The sequence below is a fragment of the Brachyistius frenatus genome, unplaced genomic scaffold, assembly GCF_029030835.1.
Source record: "Brachyistius frenatus isolate BFR_SWC_R1_liver_20210118 unplaced genomic scaffold, ASM2903083v1 Contig_419, whole genome shotgun sequence".
Lineage (NCBI taxonomy): Eukaryota > Metazoa > Chordata > Actinopteri > Embiotocidae > Brachyistius > Brachyistius frenatus.
The window spans coordinates 10,858-20,556 of NW_027211018.1; the positions used below are offsets into that span (position 1 = coordinate 10,858).

Genomic DNA, 9,699 nt, shown 5'->3' on the forward strand with positions numbered 1-9,699 from the left:
AAGCCTGTCTGCTACGCAAACTACTCCTATGAGGACAGCCGTGATGAGTGTCACTTTGCTGTGGCCATGGACAGTGAAGGAAAGTGGTTAAAAAAAGCTGATAGTGACATTTTAAATTTCATCTGTTCTTTACAGTAAGTTTTAAAACCTCTGTGACTTACCATGCCTTTATATTTCTGGTCTGCAAGTAGGTACACAAATTGTGTTGAAATTGCAATCTAAAAATATTGATAAAAAAAAAAAATGGAATTTGTGTTTTTCTGTTTCCTTGCCCAAGCTAGGAGCATCTGCCAGGTGATAATAATTTCTTCTTGTTGTAACTGTTGTATTTTATTCATCATTTTAAAGGGTCTTATTGTATTCTGTTGTGTAGTTATGACAGAATGAGACTATGTTGTTTTACTTGGGACACTCTTTACTTATTGCTTAAGATCTGGTGATGGTTATAATATGTTTCTTTTTGTTTACATTTATCGGTGTAGCAACAAGGATATTGTATATGCAGCAGAATCAAGCAATGGCATATCCCACAGCATTTACCCGCAGTACCTAACAGGCAATGCCTAACTTGTCAAAATGGTCGGGGTCTAGAGTAGGAAGTCTACTTCATGATTAGAAATGTTTGTTGACGAAGCTATACCCATCAACAATAGAGGGTGCACTTGAGGCAGTTCATGTGATTAAACTGTTACTGTCACTGTTAATTGGATGCACATATTTGTATTGTCCTCTAGATTTTCTTATGATTTCCTGGAAAGTTTCCAGGAACAAACTAGTTTGATATTAAGTCAAGGTGGCCCATATAAATGTTTAATGTATTCATATTTAATAGTCAAATAATTGTAATTAAAGAAAACTATGGCAGCTTTGTCTGATGTTTCAGTTGAACATAACAGTCAACACTAAAAATGGGGGAAATCATTGTCAGTATAACTCAGGAGGAAGTATTTATCATCTATTGATTCTCCTTAAAATTCAGTATCTTTAAAATAAGACCGATCATTTTCCAGCCAAATGGCTGAAGCATTTTCAAGTGAAACGTTTTGTTTTGTTGTTAGACAGTCAAGAGTCCACATTCAACTTTGGTTTGTTCCTCATACAACCCTCGTTCAAACAATCTGAACTATTCCTTTAGTAAAGAGACAAAATAGCAGTCCTGGAAGGAAAATGCCCTGAATATTTCTTTGAATTTTTACCTTTCTGTAGATCAAGGTCATCATATATTGAGAGATTCAAATCTGTCTTTAATTTATTACAACCCTTAATTTCTGATGCACCAAGTTAGATTGCAGTTCTTAAATGCTTGTTATTTAATTATTTTTCCACCAAAAACAGAACCTTTTATAAACCAGCTAACATCTTAATGGTGTATACCCCCATCTGTTGGTTATTAGCAGTAGAGCATCCATTCAGAAAGAGATGGTGTCGGGTAATTAGTTAATAATGGTCAGGACTATCAGTGTTGCAAACGACTCATTTGAGGGGGACTGTGAGTAGCAGTTATTTATATGATCTCTATTGAAGAGACAAAGTGGCATCTGAACATAATCATTTATATGAATATGCAGGTACAAATTCACAAAGCAAAAGCAGCACTGTACCTGTATCATCATTTATTGGCCTTACCTGTCCAAAAATAGTCAGTGATAGAAAGATCACAGTTAAGAAAGCATGCCAGCTACAGTACAGACAGATCTTCGTGACAGCAGGTCATTTGGATTTGTGAAATGGTGTCAAGACGTTTGGTAATTATTGCTCATCTGGTGTGCTTTGTTCGTGTGTCTGTATATCTATTAAAGTCACTTCTCTGCTTCATGTGTATGAGTAAGACCTAGCCACTGGTCTCTTCTTAGCTAGTTGTTTAGGCACCACTGTCGCCAGTAGCGTCCTCACGAGGTCCAGGCGTCCTGTCCTGATCAGAGCCTTGGAGAACTCTGTCACCTCTGCCGTGTGCGTCCTGTAAAGGCACCTCAGCTCGGCCTTCACTACGTCCTGAGGGTACCGCTCCTCCGCCTTGTGCACCCACAGCTCCAGCTGGGACATGGCAGGGCCGGGGTCAGGGCCTCCCTGCATGAACAGATTCAGGAGGGCCTGCAGGAGGCAGCGCAGGGCTGTGGTGTCTGTACTCCCAGGTCTCTCTAACTCCACGGCCTGCTTAAAGCAGTCTGCAGCATTCTGCTCCTCCCCTTTCAGCAGGAGGCAGCGTCCTCTGAGCACATGGAGGTCCGGCAAGCTGTCACCCAGCTCTAACTGCAGGGCATGAGACAGACTCACCAAGGCCCTGTTCACTGCTCCCTCATCCACCAAAAGGGTTTCCTGGAGTGCGTCTACACCCATGTAGTAGTACACCTGAAAGATAGAACATGGATCTGAAATCCCTATTGCTACAGAGAACCCAGTGTTTGATCATTTGTATCATACTTTACATCTCTACCTGTGCCATCTCTAGATGAGTCCGCAGACATGGACGTACAGCGAGCACCATGTTCAGGTCTTTTCTAGCTTCAGTTAGCTTCTGTCGGTCTGGGATTCCTCCATGACCATGCTTTGCCTTCTCCAGGTCCCTGACATATAGGATCATGTTGATCTAAAAGCAACACATTTATGAATATTGGTTCTATACACCATTTTGTTAACATCTTATGTCATTAAATGTAAGCATATCATCACTTTATGCAGCTGTTTGCAGTAGGAAAACTCATTGTTAGCATCTATACATACAATACTGTACGTTAATATCCATTTGCTGTTAAACACCAGCTAACACAACAGAACTAATTGCCCAAATAACGTAAATTCTATTAGTCAAATTAATATAAATCTTCAAGCATGTCAAGGATTTGACATTGTAATAGACTGCTAACTTGCCACTGACTTGATGTGTCTCAGCTGCAGTACCTTAGCACGGGTGCAGTAAGCCTGCCAGTTGAGCTCTGGATCTGGCAGCACATTTAGGGCCATGTTGCAGATCCCTGTGGCCATCTCATGTTTGCCCAGCAGAAAGAAGACCTTGGCCAGACGGTTCAGGATGAATGCATCATCACTGGCCATATTAATGGCCTGAAAACAGACAGATATGTTATTGTGGCACATGTAAGGTGGTGGTCATTGCACAAATTCCTCTGCAAAGTAGGATTAATACACCTCTGACATGTATACTAAATAATGTCATTGACTTAACAGGAAAGCATTTGTCTTGTGGGAGTTTAGCCTCATCACCAACACCAACCAAATCCTCTTCAAATGGATCAGTGCTGCATGTCACAAGACAATGTCTAAGGATAGCAGAGAGTGTCCTACATATTGTCCACTGGTAATTTAAGTTAAATAATTACTGTACATATTCCTATGGATGAAGACAAATCTCTTTGGTCTATAAAAATCCTTCTTTAAGACATTGGATAAACTCAGTCTAAACACAGTGTTGTTTTCGATATGATTTCTTGATGATGGTACAGTTATGCGCATGAAATATGCATACAATGTGTAAACTTAAAACCCGTAACAGTCAGGGCTGTACATCTGTTCACTCTTTAGCACAAAGCCAGCCATTATGCAATGTAAAAGAAACAGATCTCATCAGCTGTCACGTCACACACAGTATACAGTGTAAAACACTTCCAATAAAGAAAGACAGCAGTTAGACTTTTAAGTGTAAACCGTAAAAATACAAATCTTGAAAAAAGATTGTGACTGAAATAATGTCAGTACAGTAACAACTAGATTCACAGACTGTTCAATTAGGCTAATTGTCCCTGAAGTTTAAGCCATGCGTTCTACAATGGTACTAAAATGTACCTGTACACTCTTTTCTACGACCAATCCCACAATGCATTGGATGCCGAAATGACCAACAGGTGATAGCGATGATCAATATGTGTTTGAAATCTCAACTTGAGAATTACTGAGCAAACCAGTCAGGTGGGACTAGTAAATTTGTGAAACGCAGTTCCGGGTAAATTCGTCCTCACTTGTTTTTTTTCCTGCCTGGTATTTGGTTCGACATGTAATGTGTGATTGAACTTACAGTTCCGTAGCAGGATAGAGGATCTGAGGCGGAGTAGCCACAGTCGTGTATCGACATGGGCACAGTGGAAAACTCATCCTTCCTTTCCAGCATGATGCCGACATAACACCAGGCTAAAGCTGACAGGAGAGATCAGAATGAGATTGTTTTTTCTTTACCAGCTTCTACCTATAGCCTACTGTAGATTGGCTCTTTATCTGAGTAATTATATCAACAAAGTGGCTGAAGATGTCACAACCATTTCTTAAATGTAGAAAGTTCCTAACAATAGGTCGATTAATAACAATGAATCACATTGACTCGCGTATTTGGAGAATTTTCACATACTTTTTTCTTTACTTCTGTTTTACGCAACTTTATAGTTATACTCTTAAATTTCAAATTAAATGACATCTGTAGTTGCTTTACGCATTTAGATTTTATATAGTTTACGTAACTCGTAATCCAGATCAGATTTAACTGCACAAAATGTTGCTTATAGTAGTTTAAAGCATCTCCATACCAACTAACAACAACATTAACTGTTGCATATAAGGTAACACATGCATAATCATGGTCGAATTATATAATGATAAAGATTATTAGGCAGGCCAATATGCATGACTAGTGTTTACCTTTGTGCTGCTTTTTCTCAGATTCCAGTGTTTCTTTGAGAAGGTTTAGCCCTTTATTGTAGTGAGAGAGTCTGGAGTATTCAGAGTCCTCTTTGGTCTTTATGATGTCGTCCAGTCTGCAGGAAGAAAATAACTTGAATATTTTCTCACCATGTAGTGATATTTATCAGAATCTCTTGAGGTTAGTCCGTCACCTTATATAGAGAGTTGCCATTTTAAAATACCAGCTTCGTTTTTCCTCTACTGTGATCTGAAAAAAAAAAAAGCAGCCCAGTAGCATTGGTTAATTGCTATTTCACTCAGTTTCACACAATATTCATGTCTTGACCTGACTTTTTTACTCTTTGCTGAAGTTAAACATTCATAAATCTTTAAGTGCTTAAGCTTGGATACAAGTTTGCTGAGGAAATGAGTCATAAAAGAGCAAAGAATTCAAAGATCTCTCATAATTACTCACCCTCCATGGTTAAAATACCAACCAGTAAAAGCCGGATGGTTGTGAGTCACAAAATGCATTTTAATCCTTATCACTTAAACGTATTTCGATTAGATTAGACTATATTAATCCCACAGTGGGGAAATTTTATTTTTATTCGGGGTGTTTGTGTTTCCAGCTCACCAGATGACCCCCATAATCCAGGGCTCTATTGTAAAGTGTCAGTGCTGCCATGAGTCTCTCTCTCAGATCGTCCTCGCTGTCCAGCTCCACATCATATGGATAAACGTATGCCTGCTCGACCAGGCAGCGTGCAGCCAGTAGTCTGGTCTCCTCCTGAGAGGCCTCTCCAGCATCTAAGCCCATGAGGTGGGACACTTTGTCCACACACTCTCCTGCATCCAGCTCCCTCCCCAGCTTGTCGTACACGTAGCCCAGGTTGGCCCAGGCGTTGAGGTTCCCAGGGTCCTCTTTACAAATGCCCCTGAAAGGCCAGAAGACACAGGCATAGAAGGATTAGAGAAAGATCCCTCATTCAGGTCTTGAACTTTTGAAGTATTTAAAAAAATACTTCATGATGTGCGACATTCTTATCTTGACTAAACTATATTATATACAAGTCAAGACACTTTGAGCCGTACTGGCAGCACTGCTGTTTGGATGGCATGTTGGTCCATACACCACTTTGGGCCAAACTAAATATTTCAACAATTTTTGAAAATTGTATACAGGAATTCATGGTACCAGAGGATGAGCCCTCTGATTTTTATATAATTGGTAGACCCATTTATGACTTTGGCTGAACCAGGAGTGTTTCAATTTCAGCTGTAGTTTGTGTTTGAGGCTATTTTCCATCTGCATGCATTCAGTGTGTTTATGGGAAAGCGTTACGGTAAAGCATATGTAAAAGACAATATTCAATCTGTTTGGAGTTTCTACTTTACACAAGGCTGCAGAAAAATACTCATCAAGATCTTTAAAGTAAATGTCAATATCAAAATCAGCTCTCTGGGATTCAGCTTGCTAGTCAATATTTGTATTACACCTTAAGAAAGACGAATGAATCAGCACCTGAATATTTCCTCGGCTGTGTCCAGCTGTTCCAGGTGAAAAGACAGCAGGCCCAGAAGATTGCGGACAGCGTATTGTAGATATCCAACTTCAGTCTCCAGCTCAGCCTGCAGGCTCTCTTGTTTTAGAGAAGTGTCCCGATGTCGCAGCTTCACAGGTCCAACAGGATCACAGTTCAGATTAAGGTCCAGGTGAAAGTGGCCTGGGATGTAGTCCATGTTCTCCATGAGGGACTCGATGTCCTCTGTGTTGTCTGTTTCCATGGTCTCCTTCTCTTCTTCCTTCAGAAACTTAAAAAAGATGTACCATAAAAATACATTTTTTTTTTTACCAAAGATCCAACAGAAGAAAACACCCCGTCTTCCTCAGTCTGATTTTACACAAGTCACTCTCGTCCTCCAGGTGCAGACAGGTTGAACAGGTTAGGCTTGGGAGTGACTAGGGAGTGGAAGACAGTGTTAATGGTGAGTAGTGTATAACTATGAAAACATATGTTTGCCCACAAACTTTTTTTTTCTATCAGTTTGCCCTTTTGATTCTCATTCTTAGTTTGTGTAATCATCAATATTCATGTTTCTTTTTTGAAAAATGTAATTGTCACACTCCTGAGCTTTCTGTGTATGGTTCTTTGGCTCTGTTCATTTCTGACTTGGCTCTGTACCAGAAGTACATTGACATTCCTTGAAGTCCATTTTGACAAGATGTTTTTGAAGACTCATTTTGGAGGATGTTTCAGCTCTTTTCACCCCCCCTCTACTCCTGTATTAGCTGTAGCCAACAGAAGAATGTGAACCATCAGGCTCAGTGTGAATGAAGAAACACTCAATGAAGCACAGTCAATGTTCTTTCTCTTTTATGTTACTATACTTTATGTTGTAAAGTATAACCTGCTAGTATAGTTTCAGCATAATTAGGACATCACAAAAAAGGGTAAAGAAAAACATGCAGCTTTGTGATGAGCTGTTGACAGATCACGTAACATGTAAACTTTTTTTTATGATAAACCAGGCTGGCAGCTGCCACAAAAGGGAGACGGTGTTGCTCAGTTTCCCCTGATCATACTCATGATCCTTGGTCTTAACAGGCCTATATCAGCAGTAGTTACCAAAACAAGTGCAAGCTCTCTAAAGAGATGGGAAAAACTCCAAAAAGCCCCAGAACGTCAGGCAGCACAGACATAGGCGCAAAATGAGAGAGTAGCCCTCATCTGACAGCTACATGTCAGCCAGAGGTGGTAACAGAGGCAGGCAGAAAACCGTCAACAGAAATCTGTCATTTTACCATTCAAAGTGGTCAATGTCAGACTGCAAAATAAACAATACTATAGCATGACTTTTATATCATATTTTGGACGACATGCTACAGTATGACTTTTGGGTCACTTTTTGGCCGCCACGCCACGGGCACACCGATCGACAAAAACAAATTCTTATGATAACAGACTAAATTTCAAGTCGGTCCAACAAAATCTGAAGGAGGAGTTTGTTAAAGTACAACATGTGCGAATCGCCAAAAATGGCAACTAAATTGAAAATGGTGGACTTCCTGTTGAGTTGACGTAATGGTGCAATGTAACTTTTTTTGTATGTCTAGGTGTGATACACATGTCCACCGAATTTCATGCATGTAGGTAAATGGAGCCGCCGGGGCATCTGTTTAGGGGGCGCCAGCGAGCCATTTGGCCACGCCCACTCCACTCCACTCCACGCGACTCCACTAAAATAAAAACATTTTCGCCGGGAGAGATGGGTGTACCAACTTTCATGAGTTTTTGAATATGATAAAGCCTCCAAAAATGCAGTTGTTTACGGAGAGTCATAATAATCACTTGGATAACAATAGGGCTTTCACACCATCGGGCCCTAATGATGTCACGTTTTTATCAGGTACAATAAACACATTTCCTAGCCTAGTCATTATTACACGCTAACTAACAGCTGCTGGCCACTAAAAGATGAGTGTATGTGACGTAGCATGATAGTAACGTGTCACGTGTCACAAATGATTTGAGTCGGGTTGCATTTCGATTTTTACTTCAAGTCTGAATTAAATAGCATTTTGTCCACAAATTCCATTGAAAAGCTCGCAATCTTTGGGGCAAAGGAGATACTGTTTGTGTGAAAAGGAAGGAGGCAGCAGGTTGACACGTGTCAATAAGAACTGTAAAACCAAACATGCAGCCAGGTTTGAACTGCGCTGCTGCCTCTGAACCACCCAGATAAACATTTGTTTTCATCAGAATGTGTTGCGTAATGTGGATTTAGTACTATAGATCTATGGGCAGCCCTTTTCCATTTGTACCATGTGGGTGTGTAGAAATCAGAAAATGTTCTGCTCTCAACAACCGTTGCCATGGTGGTCATCTTGGATAGGAGGCTGATTGCATGGTAACATAATGATTACAGATGTTTCTTTGAATGACTGTGAACCCTTTAAGCTAAAGACAGAAGTTCAATAGCATTTTGTTCTTAAATGATCCAATACAAAATACAATTTTTACATTCCAGCAGCTAAGAGACAAAACAAAGGTATTATGGGGGAGAGGTTGACCCCTAATAATCTCTGTGGCCTTCACAGTTTACTCCCCTCTAAAGTGGGATTAGAATATGTGTCCCACATGCTGGTAAAGGTTCTTTTGCTTTCAAACTAACCCCTTGTTAACCTACTTAGTTGTTTTGGTGTCTGTCTTAATTTCTGGCACAAAACACAGTCAGTGTATTATTGATCAAGAACAATATACAAAACAGACAATGCATCTGGAAAATGGCATCTACATTGTTGCAGTAATATTCTTTCATCTACTGATACTGATATTAAAGCATGCACCTGCATCATTTATAGTAGATGAGAATTTACAAGGCCATGTTAAAAACAATGGCCAAAGCAGCTTTAAAAAAAAAAAAAAAAAAAAATTATATATATATATATATTTTTTTTATACAAACTTCAAGCAAGCTTTATTTTTTACTCTGGACCTCCTCACATTGAATAAACAGCCTCCATTCTTGAAAATATGAAATATGGCCAAACTAGGCTATTCCGAACAGCTATCTGTCTTTTTATTTTTAACATTTATATGTGCCTTCCACATGGGCCATTTATAGTAAAAAAAAAAAAAAAAAAAAATTAAAATTAAAAAAATAATAATCCAGGTTTTAAAGAAAAGTCATGAAATATGACCAGGTGAAATTTTTAGTTTTATTTTCCCACTGTCAAATCTCTTGTTCTATTTTTACGTAGTTTAGATTTATTTAGACCCCACCATTTTAAAGTAGGGTTTAAATATACATCTCCATTATCTAATTTAGTAGCTTCAATGGTTAAACTATTACGCTAGCCTATCTGCTAAATTTTGAAAGCAGCTAAACAAATATAGTATAAAGTATACACAGACAAGCAGGGATGATTATGAAAAGTTAGGCCACTAATCTGTGCACAGTATCAGCATTGTTTCTGTCCTCCCTATATAAAACGTGAATGCAGGTTCATTTGGAGAACAGAGACCACGCAGCAATCAAACATCAAAGTTCTCTAAATTAGTGTCTGCAGAG

At 39.3% G+C, this 9,699-nt stretch overlaps 1 protein-coding gene across 1 annotated transcript; it reads right to left on the reverse strand.

The window, feature by feature from the left end:
- Nucleotides 1–525: 525 nt before the first annotated feature.
- Nucleotides 526–6,513, reverse strand: ttc22 (tetratricopeptide repeat domain 22). The gene is made up of 8 exons (XM_069725350.1): nt 6,149–6,513; nt 5,261–5,561; nt 4,836–4,891; nt 4,642–4,757; nt 4,028–4,146; nt 2,899–3,060; nt 2,435–2,587; nt 526–2,349 (listed from the first exon to the last, which is right to left on the reverse strand). Exons 1-8 carry the CDS (start codon nt 6,409–6,411, stop codon nt 1,813–1,815), a joined length of 1,707 nt encoding a protein of 568 aa, XP_069581451.1. The 5' UTR covers nt 6,412–6,513; the 3' UTR covers nt 526–1,812.
- Nucleotides 6,514–9,699: the final 3,186 nt, after the last annotated feature.